General features: G+C 44.4%; 1 protein-coding gene across 6 annotated transcripts in view; it reads left to right on the plus strand.

Moving 5' to 3' along the window:
* The window catches only part of LOC142487994 (uncharacterized), a 60,905-nt gene that overhangs the window by 20,853 nt on the left and 20,727 nt on the right, over positions 1-19,325 (plus strand). For 4 of the 6 annotated variants that reach the window (XM_075588279.1, XM_075588280.1, XM_075588281.1 and 1 more), the window contains exons 9-12: positions 1,742-1,849; positions 4,635-4,736; positions 13,776-13,977; positions 14,426-14,547. In XM_075588279.1, coding sequence (XP_075444394.1) covers positions 1,742-1,849; positions 4,635-4,736; positions 13,776-13,977; positions 14,426-14,547 — 534 coding nt within the window. Of the gene's footprint in view, positions 1-1,741; positions 1,850-4,634; positions 4,737-13,775; positions 13,978-14,425; positions 14,548-15,528; positions 16,308-19,325 lie in introns of those variants that run through there. The other 2 variants (XM_075588283.1, XM_075588282.1) reach the window with 2 other exon arrangements.

Here is a 19,325-nt window from a genome sequence, read left to right on the forward strand (position 1 = left end):
ATTAAATGTTCCTTTACCTAGTCACTTGTGATGTCAGACATTGCATGGAACACAAGACTTTTGTTTGCCCAGAAGGAGTAGCAGGTAAACAGGTAATTGACTGGTGCTGGCAAGGCCAGAATACTTGTTTATTACACGTATAGTAGATCCTATTCCTAATCAGTTGAGTTGGATACTAAAGGATGGAAAAGTATGCAGGAATTATTTTACGGGTGATGTCACCATGCATGGTGCAAATTGTTCGGTTACCATACATTTGCCTCAAGAAAACTACTGTACTAAGAGGTCTGTTATTGAAGTTAAAATGTATAATTATAATGGTGTTATGTATTCAGTAAAACCAATGATACCTATTACTGTAAATTTCACATTGACATATTACCAGAGGTATGTATATTCAGTGATATTGGGATATGGAGAAGAATTCTATAATGAATTGAGAAATCATACAAAATGACAACAGATAATCACAGAATTATCCTCATTATCTCATATGTCACATATGCTGTTAGAGATTGTAGATGGGAAATTAACTACGATCAAAAAAGGAATATAGTGAAGAAAATACATCATGGTGGCAAAGATGGTTTGGAGGAAAAGTGCCTTCTCTTGCCCAAGAAATGACGCATTGGATTACCCGTCCTCTGTTAATAATTGCTATTTTAATCTTAGTACTCATTATATGTTATGTTATTCTGTTTAGAAGAATGAAAAAATTGAATGCAGATATAGCTGATGCTGAGTATAGATTTAATTTTTTAATTACAAGATCAGGTTATCAAAATGATACTTCCAAATATCAAAGCAGGGCTTTATATTATTTTATATAGTGTGTGTGTGTGTGTGTGTGTGTGTGTGTGTGTGTGTGTGTGTGTGTGTGTGTGTGTGTGTGTTCGTTCAGCACTGAATAGGTTAAAATGTTTTAAGTTGTTTTTCCCATAAGGAAACTTGTGGGCAGTTTGAAAACTAATGGTCTGGGGAATTTGAAACTTAATTGTATTGATAAGATTTCTTTCCCGGTTTCCCATACATTGTATTTCACTGATGCTATATGCTATAACTTATATTGTGACAGGGGTGACCCACTCTGACCCTCGTCTGTTTTTTCTAGTATTCCAAATCCAGTTTATTCCCAGGATCCTTGTCTCTGCTTTATTCTTTGATGTATGTTTTCCTAAGGTTCTTATCTTCCTGAGAAAAAAGTATGTTAAGTCAGCCAAAGCGAGTTAGCTAAGACAAGTGATTTATATCTCTTTGTCCTGAAAGTATAAGAATTCAGCTATAAGGAAGCATAAGCACTGCCATCTTAGATACCTTCTAGTCCCAACAGAAGTATCTATATGCTGTATCTTTGCTAAAATCGCTGAAGCTGATTGAAGAATAATAAAAACTTTTGATTTGAACTACAAACCTGATTCCTGATTGAAGATTTTTATAACAACCTGATGTCTTGTTGCCATGGCAACGCGGCATCACATGACCCCGCTGCGTCATTTGCCGCCGGAGACAAGGTAAGGGGTCGCGAGCAGGGGGAAAAGTTTGCGTACTTGGTATATATACTTGACCATCATGACACTGTTCCAGGCGTGTATTGGTCTCTAAGGGAAATGAACTTTTACCTAGACTAACTTTAGATGGGGATAAAAGTTCCCATGATGCTGCTGTGCCCCCCGACCACCCCCTTTGCCAGCCCCTTCACCGCCCCCTGATTTGTAATAATGTCACTTGTCGCGTTTCACAGACTCTAAAAACTTTGAACTTAACATTAAGATCAAAGAAGAGGAATATTCAGACTGTGACGCTGCGTCTGGCTCCCAGAGCGGGGACGGAGAGAACAGCTCCCAAGCAGGTCAGTAACACTGGGACAGGCAGTACGTAGGCATGAGCAGCTCCCAGGCAGGTCAGTGACACTGGGGCAGGCAGTACGTAGGCATGAGCAGCTCCCAGGCAGGTCAGTGACACTGGGACAGGCAGTACGTAGGCATGAGCTACTCCCAGGCAGGTCAGTGACACTGGGGCAGGCAGTATGTAGGCATGAGCAGCTCCCAGGCAGGTCAGTGACACTGGGACAGGCAGTACGTAGGCATGAGCAGCTCCCAGGCAGGTCAGTGACACTGGGGCAGGCAGTACGTAGGCATGAGCAGCTCCCAGGCAGGTCAGTGACACTGGGGCAGGCAGTACGTAGGCATGAGCAGCTCCCAGGCAGGTCAGTGACACTGGGGCAGGCAGTACGTAGGCATGAGCAGCTCCCAGGCAGGTCAGTGCCAGGCATGAGCAGGTCCCAGTGACACTGGGACAGGCAGTACGTAGGCATGAGCAGCTCCCAGGCAGGTCACTGACACTGGGGCAGGCAGTACGTAGGCATGAGCAGCTCCCAGGCAGGTCAGGGACACTGGGGCAGGCAGTACGTAGGCATGAGCAGCTCCCAGGCAGGTCAGTGTCACTGGGACAGGCAGTACGTAGGCATGAGCAGCTCCCAGGCAGGTCAGTGACACTGGGGCAGGCAGTACATAGGCATGAGCAGCTCCCAGGCAGGTCAGTGACACTGGGACAGGCAGTACGTAGGCATGAGCAGCTCCCAAGCAGGTCAGTGACACTGGGACAGGCAGTACGTAGGCATGAGCAGCTCCCAGGCAGGTCAGTGACACTGGGACAGGCAGTACGTAGGCATGAGCAGCTCCCAGGCAGGTCAGTGACACTGGGACAGGCAGTACGTAGGCATGAGCAGCTCCCAGGCAGGTCAGTGACACGGGGGCAGGCAGTACGTAGGCATGAGCAGCTCCCAGGCATGTCGGTGACACTGGGGCAGGCAGTATGTAGGTATGAGCAGCTCCCAGGCAGGTCAGTGACACTGGGACAGGCAGGACGTAGGCATGAGCTGCTCCCAGGCAGGTCAGGGACACTGGGGCAGGCAGTACGTAGGCATGAGCAGCTCCCAGGCAGGTCAGTGACACGGGGGCAGGCAGTACGTAGGCATGAGCAGCTCCCAGGCAGGTCAGTGACACTGGGACAGGCAGTACGTAGGCATGAGCAGCTCCCAGGCAGGTCAGTGACACTGGGGCAGGCAGTACGTAGGCATGAGCTGCTCCCAGGCAGGTCAGGGACACTGGGGCAGGCAGTACGTAGGCATGAGCAGCTCTCAGGCAGGTCAGTGACACTGGGACAGGCAGTACGTAGGCATGAGCAGCTCCCAGGCAGGTCAGTGACACTGGGACAGGCAGTACGTAGGCATGAGCTGCTCCCAGGCAGGTCAGGGACACTGGGGCAGGCAGTACGTAGGCATGAGCAGCTCCAAAGCAGGTCAGTGACACTGGGACAGGCAGTACGTAGGTATGAGCGCATGTGTCTGCTGCTGGAAATGCACAAGACTCTGGTATTCCCTACCACGCCTCGCCTGACTCTCCCTCCTCCGCCTGACTCGCTCTCTCCCCCGCCTGACTCGCTCTCTCCCCCGCCTGACTCGCTCTCTCCCCCGGCTGACTCTTCCCAGCTTTTCAGACATTCAAATTCTCTCAATGAGAGGGGATATGATAACTATATGCACATTTTTTCGGGGACAGTACATGGAGCTTTCAAAAGAACTATTCATCCCACGGGCAGTACAAATGACTCAAGGGCATCCCTTTAGGTTGGAGGAAAGGAGATTTCACCAGCAACAAAGGAAAGGGTTCTTTATAGTAAGGGCAGATAAAATGTGGAATTAATTATCCATGGAAACTGTGATGGCAGATACAATAGATTTGTTCCAAAAAAGTTGGACATCTTTTTAGAAACTAAATGTATACAGGGATATACCAAATAAGTAAACATGGGAAGGATGGTGATCCAGGGAGTGATCTGATTACCAATTCTCTTGAGAACTGAAGTTGCCCTATTAAGCGTTTGCAACACTATCAAGCAAAGTACTCTTCAAGGAAGGAGAATATAATTTGCACTTAATCATTAGACATTATACTCATTGTTTCCTATGGGATGACAGGGCAGTTATTTTATGCACTCCCGCAAAAATATCTCTTGTGAAATAAGACTGTAACGAGTTGCTGAGAAATGGCTGGATATTGGCATACAATGTTTTGTGCACCTATATGTGACTGGGATGCTGCTCTGTGCGGCTACAATGAGAATATGACCCTACAGGAGGTCAGTTACTACCCACTTCCAGCTGTCTTTCTGCAGTTCCATTGGCTGCTCTCGTGGTGTCCTGCCCCCAACTTCTCTACCAGCTCCAGTACTAAAGAAGGAACATGCTGACCCTAAATGGTTTTCTGGTTCTGTTCCTCTTGAACTCAGAGGTGCTTAATGCAACATGACAGAGGTTTAGTGTTTCTCTGAGTATCGTTCTTATATTAATGTGCCCAGTAACTGCTTTCTGTGTCTTCAAAACACATATACTTATACTTCGTAGGTAATCAGTCTCAGTATACACAAGTTCTGTCATTAAACCCCATATAACTTTGCTTTCTATCTCATCAGGGCCATCTTTAATTCATCAGACCAGATATAACCATCTGTTTACATGTATTATATCATGTCCATTTCATCCATGGACCACACACAACCCATGCAGTACCCTTTACATCCACCAGGTGTTACCCAAGCTCCATAGAATGACGGCTGTCTGTTCCATTCCGCAGGTGGGAATGATATGGAAGCCCGGGTCATTAAAGAAGATGAAATGGAGTCGGTGGCTCCCTCTAATTACGATGCGTGGCACCCTGTGGACAACTTCATCATAGGTAAGTTCTGCAGAGACCTCCTGTCCAAGATACCAATGCTTCCTGTGTCATCAGAGCTTATCCTAGAAAACTATACACGTGTTATAAACGACACAATCGTGAAATGATATAAAGGGTGTGAAGGGACCGGGTACTCGCCATGTAAATAACCCCCAAAACTCGCAAATATATCAAGAAATCCCAGCAGTCCAGCAAGAAAATCTATCAAATGTATTCAAACATTACAAAAATGCATCTTCATATATCAATTTAAGGTGACAAAGTGACGGTGTAATAAAGGCGCTAAACACCATGAGTGATCACTATTTTGAAAGTGAAAAAAAAAAAATACATAACAAATAAAGTGCAAATAATTGTGCAAAAAGTGAACACGTGAATCGGGTTGTAACTCCCTGCTCAAACCCTCTGGTAGTGCCTGTCTTCACTGGTCCCAAAGCGTGGGAATAGATTCTCGCAGTCCAGGGGAGAGCATATAAAGAGAGAGACAACAGCACAGAAAATCTTAGTGTAGATGGTAGGGGACAATGCATCGATATCAGCTGTGTTCTTGGCTCCTATGTGCAGGCTGCTCAGGAGATATATGCTGCTTAAAGGCGGTTGTAATAAGTGTTTCTTGTGTGTTCAGGTAAGGGTGTGCATCAACCGGAAACGTCAGGAGAGAGGAAGCTCAGCAGCAAAGAAGAAATGCATCCATAGCGCAGATCAATATGATATATAAAGTTTTATGTAGAAACGTATAAAAATCGCACTTGCAATAATGAGAATTAAACCAGGCACAGAACACTCGTGTAATGGGAGAAGCCGCCAGATACAATCGCTCACCACACTGCTCCGTTGGAAGCCCGTCACTCGCCCGTCACTCGTACTGACACGCCTGATGAAGCCGTGACTCTTGTTTGACGATACGTGTTGTGTGTGACATAGTACCAGGGATACACGCCGCCAACGATCTACGAACCACGGAAGCTAAACCGGTAGTGAAACACCATCCTCGAGGACGCGACAGAGCAGAGACGGCACACAGGAGCTGCAGGCAAGCTACCAAACACGGAGGTTTTCATTAGGAGTTAAGGGCGTCCAACAGAGCAGTGTGTTGAGCGATGGTATCTGGGTGTGGATAGTGTCAGTGTGGGGGGAATTCAGCGTTGGTGTATATCTGGGTGTGCATACTGTGTGGGGGGAATTCAGCGTTGGTGTATATCTGGGTGTGCATAGTGTGTTGGGGGAATTCAGTGTTGGTGTATATCTGGGTGTGCATAGTGTGTTGGGGGAATTCAGTGTTGGTGTATATCTGGGTGTGCATATTGTGTTGGGGGAATTCAGTGTTGGTGTATATCTGGGTGTGCATATTGTGTTGGGGGAATTCAGTGTTGGTGTATATCTGGGTGTGCATAGTGTGTTGGGGGAATTCAGCGTTGGTGTATATCTGGGTTTGCATAGTGTGTGTGGGGGGAATTCAGTGTTGGTGTATATCTGGGTGTGCATAGTGTGTGGGGGGGGAATTCAGCTTTGGTGTATATCTGGGTGTGCATAGTGTGTGTGGGGGAATTCAGCATTGGTGTATATCTGGGTGTGCATACTGTGTGGGGGGAATTCAGCGTTGGTGTATATCTGGGTGTGCATAGTGTGTGTGGGGGGAATTCAGTGTTGGTGTATATCTGGGTGTGCATACTGTGTGGGGGGAATTCAGCGTTGGTGTATATCTGGGTGTGCATAGTGTGTGGGGGGAATTCAGTGTTGGTGTATATCTGGGTGTGCATAGTGTGTTGGGGGAATTCAGTGTTGGTGTATATCTGGGTGTGCATATTGTGTTGGGGGAATTCAGTGTTGGTGTATATCTGGGTGTGCATAGTGTGTGGGGGAATTCAGCGTTGGTGTATATCTAGGTGTGCATAGTGTGTTGGGGGAATTCAGCGTTGGTGTATATCTGGGTTTGCATAGTGTGTGTGGGGGGAATTCAGTGTTGGTGTATATCTGGGTGTGCATAGTGTGTGGGGGGGGAATTCAGCTTTGGTGTATATCTGGGTGTGCATAGTGTGTGTGGGGGAATTCAGCATTGGTGTATATCTGGGTGTGCATACTGTGTGGGGGGAATTCAGCGTTGGTGTATATCTGGGTGTGCATAGTGTGTGTGGGGGGAATTCAGTGTTGGTGTATATCTGGGTTTGCATAGTGTGTGTGGGGGAATTCAGCATTGGTGTATATCTGGGTGTGCATAGTGTGTGTGGGGGGAATTCAGCGTTGGTGTATATCTGGGTGTGCATAGTGTGTTGGGGGAATTCAGCGTTGGTGTATATCTGGGTGTGCATAGTGTGTGTGGGGGAATTCAGCATTGGTGTATATCTGGGTGTGCATACTGTGTGGGGGGAATTCAGCGTTGGTGTATATCTGGGTGTGCATAGTGTGTGTGGGGGGAATTCAGCGTTGGTGTATATCTGGGTGTGCATAGTGTGTGTGGGGGGAATTCAGCGTTGGTATATATCTGGGTGTGCATAGTGTGTGTGTGGGGGAATTCAGCGTTGGTGTATATCTGGGTGTGCATAGTGTGTGGGGGGGAATTCAGCGTTGGTGTATATCTGGGTGTGCATAGTGTGTGGGGGGAATTCAGTGTTGGTGTATATCTGGGTGTGCATAGTGTGTGGGGGGAATCAGCGTTGGTGTATATCTGGGTGTGCATAGTGTGTGTGGGGGGAATCAGCGTTGGTGTATATCTGGGTGTGCATATTGTGTTGGGGGAATTCAGCGTTGGTGTATATGTGGGTGTGCATAGAGTGTGCGGGGGGAATTCAGTGTTGGTGTATATGTGGGTGGGGGGGAATTCAGTGTTGGTGTATATGTGGGTGTGCATATTATGGGATAAGTGTTAATCTTGTTTCACCTCAATTGTAATCAGATTTTTTTATATACACACACCAAATGGAATGAAATTGCCTATATCCTAACTAACAAGAAACATGATTGGAGACTGCACAGTCCTCATATCTGAAAGTAAAGACGGAGAGATGGAAACTGATCATAAAGAGCCAATAAGTTCAGAGCATTTAAACCAGGACTGAAAATGACTTCAGCTTGCTTGGAGTGCATGGGGGCACTTTAACAAACCAGTATCAAGAACTTATGAAGATTGTAGTTACAGGTGCAGATGCAGAAAAAAGAAATCACTAACAAAAAGACGGTGTGTGTTGAGCGCGCACGTTCTAAGTGAAACTTCTTTGTGTTTTGTCAGTGAAATTGGATTTTGATTAATTGAAAGACTTTTGAGAGTATGATTACAATGTCAGTGACAAAACACAAAGAATTTTCACATAGAACGCGCGTGCTCGGCACACACACCGTCCTTTTTTTCCCTTTGGTATATGGTGTGTATGCGTGTGACTGATTCCATCTGTTTGCAAACTTCCTGTGATTGTGCTTCACGGTATAGTGTATGCCACTGTACCCTAAGCTATTTGCCTAAACTTACTGCATGACAGTCCCATCTGTGTGACAGACGTGTTTATGTGTCCGTGTTAACAGATCTGTTGGAGTCGTGGTGGTGTGACATTCACACTTGTGTGTCGTTGCCACTGTCCTGTAAAGGGGACAGTAATGTTTGTGACATACACTGGGCGGTCATACCAACAGTGTAGTTTGTGTGTCTTAGTTGTGTCAGTGCCGTAGGTGTGTCCTAGTTGTGTTGGTGCCCTTTGTGTCACACCCTACCCGTGTGCCCGCCTCCTTCCATGTCCCTGGGGGTTGATGATTTGTCCCCTGTCAACCTTTACTCCCTGAGCCACATCAAGGTCCGAGGCAGCCAAGTCCTGAACCAGGAAACCAACCAGCCCGTCTTCATCCTCCTTCCCCCCTCCCCCTCCCCCCTGGCAAAAATAGGCGCCGGGGAGGAGGAAGCGGCCCAAGGAAGAGCACCTTCTACCAGCCCAGGCCAATTACTCCTCCTTCCCTGCAGACTCCCTGTCACATGCATCCCCCTCTCCTCCACCCCTGCCGCACTGCTTCCCCTCAGCGCCTGGCTGCTCCATCGCACGCTGCTGTCATGGAGCAGCCAAGATGGCGGCCCTGGTCTACAATGTGGGAAGTGGGAGATCAACCAGCACTTCAGTGTGAGGAACGTCAAGGCAATGGCCCTGGAAGCAGTGCTGCTGCTGTCTGCCTGTCATGCCGTGTCCTGGGGATACTCCCTAGGTGAGTCCGAGGCCTCTCCCAGTCCCACCGGGAGCTGGAGGCGCCGGCAACCCACACAGTGCGGCAATGTGATGACACACAAGGGATGATATAGTTGAGATGGGGTAATTATACGGAGGAGTCTGATGAAAGGAAGGGCAATATAATGACGTGGAGGCAGTACATAATAACAAGATGGGGCAAATGGGAAGATATTCGAGGCAAAGGTCTGATAAATGCTCTTGTTTGAATTTGGAGCCAGTGGAAGTGTGCATGCTCGTGCACGCGCCTGATTGTATTTTTGTCTGCAGCAAGGATTTTAGTGCTGTGAGATTAGCCAGCTCGTGCACGTGCCTTGCTTCCGTTACTCATTTTTGTCTCCATGAAGGAGTTTTGTCCTATGAGAATTTAGTAGGTGCCAGCAAAGAAGTTTCACTTCAAAAACAGGATAAGAAAAGATCAAATGAGAGAAAGCAATTTCTGAGGAAACGACATGAAATGAACCAATCCTGAGACGCAAGAACAAGAATTTAATATGTAAGAAAATGTAACAGTGATATGGTGAGGAAGACCATTGAAGATAACAAAAGCCTAAAGAAGACGAAGCAGCAACTTCTGATATGGAAGAAGCAAATCACTGCACTCAAACAAGACGAAGGATCAACAATAAAACACGGTGCACTTTTATAACGAGAGTTGACATGAAGTTGCACGAGAACACAGATAACAGAGGGCATAATCCAGCAGAGGAAGAGCGAGAAGAAACCACCAATGATGTACCATGTGCCCTTCCAGAAGAAGTCGCAAAGGCAATACAATCCATGAAGAATGGGAAAGCTCCCAGTGAAGATGTAATTACAATTAAAATCTTGAAAGAAGCTGGAGAAGAAATTATTTACAAGCTGTTCAAGAACAGGAAAATTCCACTACCATAGAGCAAGGCCATAATTATACTCATCCACAAGAAAGGAGACAAAGACCTCAAGAACTGTAGACCAACCACTCTACTTCCAATCTCTTACAAGATTTTTACGAAGAGACTCAATTATCAGCTGCAACAGAACCTGGACTTTGCCCAGCCTAGAGAAGCAGAATTTCACAGTGGATACAACACGATGGATCACATCCAAGTCGTACAAGAAGTAATTTCCCGACGTAATAAATAAGATCTACCACTCGGCTTAGGATTCATAGATTATGAAAAAGCATTTGATTATTGATGCGTACGGCACACCTCTGAGCAGATGACCTGTATACGACAATGGTTAATACATAGCTCGCAGGCTGGCTCACTTTTCACCTTCGCAAAGGTCCCTCAAATGAACAATATCTACCCTCAATCTGTCCCCATATACTGTACCATTTCTCATGAACAGCACACAAATGAGCACATGACTTTGATATGCAACCCGGGTTAATACACATGGCTACTCTCGCCAACTCACAGTTCTCCTGCGCAAGGTACTTTCAATGACATTATGAAACTGGAGAGTGCAGAGAAGAGCCACCAAATTTATGAAGGGGATAGATAATCTGATTTATTAGGAGAGGCTAGCTAAATTAGATTTGTTTACATTAGAAAAGAGGCATCTATGAAGTGATATGATGACTATATACAAATATATTCGGGGACAATACAAGGAGCTTTCAAAAGAACTATTCATCCCATGGGCAGTACAAACGACACGGGGTCATCCCTTAAGGTTGGAGGAAAGGAGATTTCACCAGCAAAAAGGAAAGGGTTCTTTACAGTAAGGGCAGTTACAGTGTGAGATTCATTACCCATGAAGACTGCGATGGCAGATACAATAGATCTGTTCAAAAAAGGTTGGACATCTTTTTAGAAAGGAAAGGTATACAGGGATATACCAAATAAGTTAACATGGGAAGGGTGTTGATCCAGGGAATCATCTGAATGCCAATATTTGGATTTAGGGAGGAATTTATTTTTCCCCTTATGAGATATCATTGGATGATATTTCACTGGGGTTTTTTGTTCGCCTTTCTCTGGATCAATAAGTAAGTATAAATATAGGATAAAGTATCTGTTGTCTAAATTTAGAATAGGTTGAACTTGATGGACGTATGTCTTTTTTCAACCTCATCAACTACAGTATGTAATGAGCTAATATTAACTCGTTTCTCAATTACAATCAAAAACCACCTATTTTGCCTTAATACTGTATATAAACACACTCATAACTTCCTTTCGCTAATACTTAGACACAAAAGTCATATCAATACATTCAGGCAATTATGACGGATGTAACAAGACTAATTTTGACCATCTTGCTCCTAACTTTGAGTGACAAATGGATATCTGTCCTTAGCAACTCTTAGCCATGTAGTATGTGACCTTATTGCATGCGACTCTCAGCCACGATTAAAGATATGTAACTCTTATTATGTACAGTAGAAGACGCCACATGATATTCTAATTTTTAATAATGTCCTCCAACTAAGCGGTGACCTGTGTGTCACCCCCTCTCTGTGATGCACAGGGGGTGTCCCAGGAATGTTAATGTAATATTTTCAGGCTGACAGCCCAGGGGTCTGGCGATCATTTATTTATTTTCACAAATCTCTTTATTGGATTCACATTCAACTTGTATACAATTAGCCTTTCCAGGTACAGTATATCGCATTGCTTGGCCTCAAAAAAAAAAAAACATAATTTTCCTACTGATTTACATTTATCTTGACACAAGTTCTTGGTTAGTCTGGCTTTGGGGGTTATTAAACCTTTCCCCATTTGGGTTTGTGTTTGGCTTGTAATTGTGGTAATTTGGTTTCTCCCCATTCCTGGGTGAGAACTGGTGCCCTTTTATTTGCCGTTTATATGTTTCAGCGGGGCCACGTCCAACCCCGTTGCATTTTCACTTTTCATCCCTTGTATATCTCTGTTACTTGTCTTGTTATCATTGCAGTGTTCTATACAAAGCTGTCGGTGTTGCTCGAGGAGTAGTGATTAATCCAGCCTCCTACGTGTCTCATTACACAAGCTATATGGAAGTTTCTAATATGCAGTGGATTGATGTCCCCCCATGACTTTTGGTAGCTGTAATTTTTTTTAGAGCTATTCTACTTCTCTTATTTCCCCACAAGTATTATGTCATTGCTCTGCTTATTTTGTCTACATCTGCGTGTTTCAGTAGCAAAGGGAGGGTTTGCATCGGGTACAGAAGTCTGGCAAATGATATCATTTTAATCACATTTGCTCTCCCGAAATGTGATAGTGGTAATGTCATCCAGTTTTTTAGTTCTCTTTTTTTTTTTTTATAATTAGTTTGAAATTGTTGTCATACAGTCTGGAGACTGGCATCTAATGTTTTTTTTCGAGATTTTTACCGAGACATTAGATGGTTCTTTTGTGTTGGGAGGTTCTTTAATATATATAATTTCTGTCTTAGATATGTTGATTTTAAATCCGGCAAAAGACCCAAATATTTCTATTTGTTGCAATATCTTTTTAATTGATTCGTTGGGATTGGTCATAAACATTGGGATGTCATCTGCAAACATTGATAGTTTTAGTTCTGTTTTATTCGTCATGATTACCTTAAATGCCACCATTTGTCTCCGATAAATTGCTTGGGGTTCTATTGCGAGGTTGAAAAGCAGGGGAGACAACGGGCATCCTTGAGGCGTCCCTCTATATAACTGGAATGGGTCTGAAAGGTGTGCTGCTGCTATTATTCTGGCCTTTGGATTATTGTACATTGCTTTTATCATGTTGTTAAAGTTTCCGCTGAGTCCAAATTTGTCAAGCACAAAGAACACATGGTTCCACATTATATTATCAAATGCCTTTTCGGCATCAATGGCTACTAGGGCCGTGTTCCCCACGATTATTTATTTTAAAGGCATTAAGACCTCAAAGCGTTGAAGTATACATTGATATCAAAAAGAAAATGTATGAGATTGACACATTAAACATTAGATTACATGTAAATACAGGCAAGAGGAGGACCCGCAAGGGAGTGTGACAGGGAGACACCATGTCACCCAAGCTTTTCACAGCAACACGTAAAAGAATTGTTTAGAACATTAAATTGGGAAGAAAAGGAAACTAAATCAATGGAGTATTCTTGAGTCAACTAACATTTGTAGATGACATTTCTTTTGCCACAAATTCAGAAGACCTCCTGCAATAAATTGAAGGGCTAACTGAAGCAAGTATGGAGGTGGCCTCCATATGAATCGCCGCAAGACCAAAGTCATGTTCTGCAAATGTGTCAACTCTACTCAGATCGAAATAAATGGGGGTGAAATACATACCTTGGCCGTCAAGTATAATAGGTGGGAACCTTTCAAATAAAATCAATAAGTGAATGAAGATGGGATGAAGGCATTTGGAAGAAACAAGACAATGTTACAAGAGAACCTTCCACCGAGCTTGACAAGGAAAGTTTTTGACCAGTGTATCATGCCTGTGCTCACGTATGAATGTGAAACTTGAACCCTAAATGCGAAGACAATTCAGAAGCTTCAAACCACTCAATAACGTATGGAGAGATGTATGCTGGGTATTACCCGAAGAGACAGGGAAAAGAATGAATGGTTTGGAAACCAAACAAATGTGTGTCACATCGCAAGGGTGAAGGAATTTAAATGTCAGTGGGTCAGACCTATTGCAAATGACTTTTGTTGGTCAGGAATAACACTTCACTGGATTCCAAGGGATATCAAAAGACGAAGACAACGACCAAAGTCAAGATGGAGATTTGGAGAAATGTGGAGAAGAGAGGCTTGCCACCGCAGTACCTGGAAGATCATTGGGGAGGCTTTCATCCAGCATATACATACCCACTTGCCCAAATATTTATCACACTTTTTATGGCATTAAATGTGATTTATTTATTTTTCCTGTCATCTTAGGGGTTCCACGTGTTGCCAATAAGCGTGGCCGTCCTCCTCTGTACACTCCTGAGACAGCTCGCAAACGTCGGTTATTAACTCAGAAGACCCTCAAGATGACTCGGATCAGCATCGGTAAAGCTTTCCAGGACTGGAAGGCCCTGAAGACAGAGCTGGACCTCAGCCATGAAGATATGGCCTTGTTTCTTATAAACACTTACAGGTAACCCATCTCCTGTAAAGTTAACCCCTCCCCGTGCGGACTGCACGGTATTGTAACGTAAGGAACTGCTGTATTATCTAGCACCAAAGGGTTAAGGCCACAATAGCCTCTTATGTCTTTATGTCATCCTTTTTATCAAGAGGCTCACTTTTCATTTAAAAATCCCTGGAAATTGTCTGTGAAAGAAAAAGATGGCAGCTGACAAAGATGGCATTCCAAATCAGCATTTCATAAGTAATGCATACAGGAGTGTGTGTATATCTATCCAAGACTGCATTTTAAGCAGTGTATTTATTGAATGCAGGGATGACTTGCACTTGGAGGTGTATAGACATACTCTGCATAAATATACACGTTGTGCGATCATTTTCGTGGATGGGGTGTTAACTTTTTTACAGTCTTTTTTTTGAGGGCTCATCTATTATAATAATGCCTTTCTGTATTTCAGGAAATATACTGGTGGCACAATTGGTAACGTGACTGTAGCTGGCACGCAAGTAACATTGGGTCAAGATTTCACTGAAAATTCTGTAGATGTAAAAAATGCAATGGATACAGAACAAATGGAAGGTACAGTACAGAGTTACTCTGTTGAGCTGACATGTAGGAGTATTGTGGGACCTCATACACAGTTCTGTGTTTGGAGGGCATGTTTCCAAGAGGATGTAGACAGAGTGATGATGGTCCAAAAAGGAGACATGTGCAGGGGTTTACATTTAGAGGCTAAACACCTCCGTACGCACGGCCTGGACCCCCGTACGCACAGCCTGGAAGAGAGGAGACATATGATCGAGACTTCCAAATACCACAAAGACACCAATAAACTACAGGGGGGAAGTATATTTAAGGGAGCGAATCACCAGGGCTTGTGGTCATTCTTTAAAGCTGGTGGAAGTGGGAGACTCGGGAAATGCAAGAAAGTACGTTTATTTTCTGAAAGAGTGGTAGAGACATACTGCACCGACACACTTTATTCGAGCAAATACCCGGTATGTACCTGGCAGATACCTGGAATGCGCCGCTCCTCACCTCTGACAAGCCCCGTTGCATTTGCCTTCCCAGCCTGGGTTCATGCCTGGCTGATGGGCGGCTGATCTGTTAAATGATAATGATTAGGATTTAATAGGCTGCAATGCTTCGCGTGTCTACCAGATGGCATAAATTCATGAATTGTAATGCAGTATATATATATATACTGTGCAGTATTGCAGCCAGCGGGAATAAAATGCTTCAATCCCTGCTTGGAAAATAACTCAATGCACTCGGGCAGAAAACAGTCACAAACCTCAATACACCCGGGTATACCCGAATTCGTGGGACTAGCCGAGCTCGAATAAAGTGTGTCGCCAGTGTAGAAACACCTCCCAGGGTAAATGGCAAGGTCAGCGTCAGTCAAAGAGTTTTTGCAATACTTGGGTAATTCCTAAAGGAGTGGTATGATGGTAGGAGGTACCAGATTTGGGTCTTTGATATTGTAGGGTCTGTTATCGTGCTTCAAGTGCAGACAAGGTTGGCTAAATAGCCCTGAGCTCCCATCGACATTCTTTCTAGAACCTGCTGTATTTCTGTTTCCTGGCGCTTAATAAAATCTGAGTAATAGATTGTGTGAGCGAGGGATCTGAAAGGCATTCCCAACTCACCCGCTCCCTGCAGCCATAGAGAACAAAATCGTCTGAACTACTATGGTTAGAAAAGTTCCAGGTTTGTAATTTCTGTTCCCATGTAGCTGAAAAGCCACAGAGCATGTTTATCATTTCTCCAGCTTTACTGGTACTGAAAACACACAAAAATCATTTTGCGCATTAGCGATTTATGACTGGAAAGGTTGTTGGCTATGTGTAATAACAATGTTATATATAGCACTGCAGTGTACATTGAATATTTTATGTACAAGCCCCTATTATCTTATATATATTTCAGAACGTTTGTTTGTCTGTGTGTCTCTGTACGCATTCCCAAACTATAAGACCTGGAACAACCAAATTATGAAGGATTACTTTATGTAATCAGGCGAACTGTCATGGTTTGGATCCTCTCGAACAATCCAAAGGGGGAAGGAGGGTGGTGTGCTCCTAGGCATGTTAGGTTCCATAGGTTATTTCAAGCATGTCTGGAACTGGGTATTATATCTGGTAGGCTATATATTTGGCACGTGACATCATACTGGTGACATCATGATGAGTCAGCCAGCTAGAAAGTTTACACAGAAAGCAGACGAAGAAAGAAAGGGAGGAAGTCAGTTGGCACGTGAGAAGAAAGTAAGGCTGCTGGAGAAGGAGAGAAAAGCGGAAAGACTTGAGCCATCATAAGGTATTAAAGGTCAGTGATGGGGGGGAGAGAGATGAGGGGGGGAGAGGAAAGGGGAGGGATGAGGATGGTTTCTTAGAATTCCCGAGCAACGCTGGGTACTTTCAGCTAGTTTAGAGAGAGAGAATGCAAGGTAACAAATACCTGATGGTGGAATTCACACCATGTTGACTGGCTTCAAATGTCACTTCAGCTGGACCACACCTCCTCTCTTGTTCAGTGCAGTAAATAAATTGGTAGCAGCCATGTACGTTAGGAAGGGTTTAAGTTAATACAACCACTATGGGTCTCCTTTGCGTAAGATAAGATGCAAAAGATTTAACCATTGAAGCCTTAATGTCGTATTTGTTTTTATGTAGAATTATATTTGATATACTGTAATTTCCTAGCTTAATATGCAAAAAGTTGGGGTGTAAGTGCCAACGGTTCTACAGGCAAGAAAGATGCTCTTAGCCTTTTTGCAACTCCATGGGGAGCTAGGCGCACATTGTAGACCTCGAGCTTGAATCTCTGATGTCCGTTAATCCATTTCCATAACTTCCCAACCCTTTCACGAAGCACCGATGCAGGTTCCAGCACCACACTCTGACCTTACGTGCCAGTGACTTGAATGGCAACTAACGCCGGATCCGTGTACGAATACACCGGATCCGTGCTCGGTGGATCTTCCCCTTGGTGCTCTAAGCCAGCAGTTAATAAATGTGCAGTCATGTTATAAGAAACTGTAATTGTGCAAATCTGAGAATGAGTCGCATATCAAAAAGGCTGAATTAACTGATGTTTCCACTTTATATCAGTCATTGTTCCCTTTGTGGTCGCAATTTGCCCAGCACCGTCAATTTCCCCAAGTCTAACTGAAGTTTGGAACTATCTGTGTCAGTAGGGGTAAATGTGATTGCTTTAAATAAATGTGAAGCCTGCCATTACCCCTACCTGTCAGTAATACATCTGTATTATGTTTGTATATATATCTGTATTGTAAGCCTGGTTCCAGCACTTCAGGAATCAGGGGTTAATGTTAAGTTCAGCTGGAATGTTGCAAAGTGGTCTGTGACTTTTTGCATGTAACTGATTGTTGTTGCTTTTCCACCCACCGATCATGGGCTGGGTCATTTTGCAAACACCTGTTTTAGAGACCCCTAGCTAGATCAGCTCAGCTCTAGCGGTGAGCTCAGTGTTCTTTAGCTGAGGCAGCTGGGAGAAGCTGCGGAGGACTGCAGGAAGAAGGAACAGGAAATCTCTTTTGGGTTGTCCCTGCATCCATGTCTATAGGGTAACTCCAGTTTCTCAGTTGGTTTACTATAAATTGTTGTAGATATTTCTTTTTCCAATAAATTAATTTTATCAACTCTGTGTTTCTGTCTGGTGAATTGATCCCTGGTCTGATAGTCCTGGTCTCCTGTGACAGGCTATTTTCTGGTGGCAGAGGTGGGATCGCAAGGCTCCGCACCAATATTCTCCTGGGAATATCTGACCTGAATAATGTCTCCATTTTGAAGACCACAGAACTCAGAGTTACAACTATTCCAGCACTCAGACATACACACCTTATAATTCCCTGTAGCTTCGTCGACGTACAGGCAAGACTACAAGGATGTCAGCCAAGTGTCCGTCCTGGACCAAGGACCGGATCGTACTCCTGTGTGAGGAGTGTGGAGTACCTACTGGGAACTGCAACAAGAAGCAGTTGGTCACCGACCTAGTAGCGTACAAGGCACAGTGCTCAGTGGTAAGAGCTGAGGCGCTGGCCAGCCCCGAGGTTGTTCCAGGCCCTTCAGACTACGGAATCGCCCACTGATTCCGGTAATGAATCTGGGTCACCCGCAGCAGAAATGGGCATACCAGCGGACATCCAGCGTGCGTTGGACGACCTGGGCCGCAGGGCTACCGCTGTTGAACGAGTCGCTATGCTCCAGCTCCTGGCTCCTCGCGCACCCATCCAATCGAGGTCCCGATTGTCGTCTAGAAGTCAGAGGTCCGGGCTTGTTGTTCACCCCGATTCACATATGGCAGATTCGTCACATTCTTGGTGTGCATAGTGTCAATGTGGAAGGAATTCAACGTTGGTGTATATCTGGATGTGCATAGTATGGGGGCGGGAAATTCAGCATTGGTGTATATATGGGTGTGCATAGTGTGTGTGTCTGGGGGGGAATTCAGCGTTTGTGTATATCTGGGTGTGTATAGTATGGGGGGAATTCAGCATTGGTGTATATATGGGTGTGCATAGTCAGTGTGGGGGGAATTCTGCGTTGGTGTATATATGGGTGTGCATAGTCGGTGTGGGGGGAATTCTGCGTTGGTGTATACAGATGCAGCGGCCATTATCTGTCCATTTCTCTAAACCGTTTTTGTAAAGTCTTCATCAGTATTCAGCGCAAGATTCACTCATTATTCTTCCGTGAACGCTGCCAACCACACCAATGTTTAGCATTGTTGATTTCTTTGAACTACCTGTCAACTTGCAGATATTAAAAAAAACAGATAAAAACACAGTCGTCCATAGTGATCCATTGTTTATTGACCTTGAGAGGTGAAAACGTTATCAAATTTAGGCGTTTTCATAATTTCAGTATCTAAACACAATTCGGGGAACATTATTCTCAATTGCTATGCCCACACAATTGCAGAATAGACATACAGTACTGTACACGTACTTCAGTAACCTGTACACTCAACATCATGTCAAGTCTTTATTCAAAACCAGACTGTAGTTACGCATTTCTAATATATTCTGCAATTAATTCTGAAACAGATAAGAAGGCGACTTTAGCAGAGACATATCATTATATCATGGAGAACTACGATTGTTTTCAAATTTTTACCTGATCATCGTGGGTGGAATCATTCGATAAGGCAAACTTTAACTAATTAGGATCAGTTTTTTTCGCCCTGCCCCTTCTGAGGGAGATAGCGGGGGTTATTGGTCTGTGCTCCCACTTTTTGCCAGTATGTTTGCTGATGGCAACTTCAAAAGGAGAAAGGTTGGGTTTAATCCATTTAAGATTCGTATGTCCTGAGCCTGCAATGTACCAACGCAT

The sequence above is a fragment of the Ascaphus truei genome, chromosome 2, assembly GCF_040206685.1.
Source record: "Ascaphus truei isolate aAscTru1 chromosome 2, aAscTru1.hap1, whole genome shotgun sequence".
Taxonomy (NCBI): Eukaryota; Metazoa; Chordata; class Amphibia; order Anura; family Ascaphidae; genus Ascaphus; species Ascaphus truei.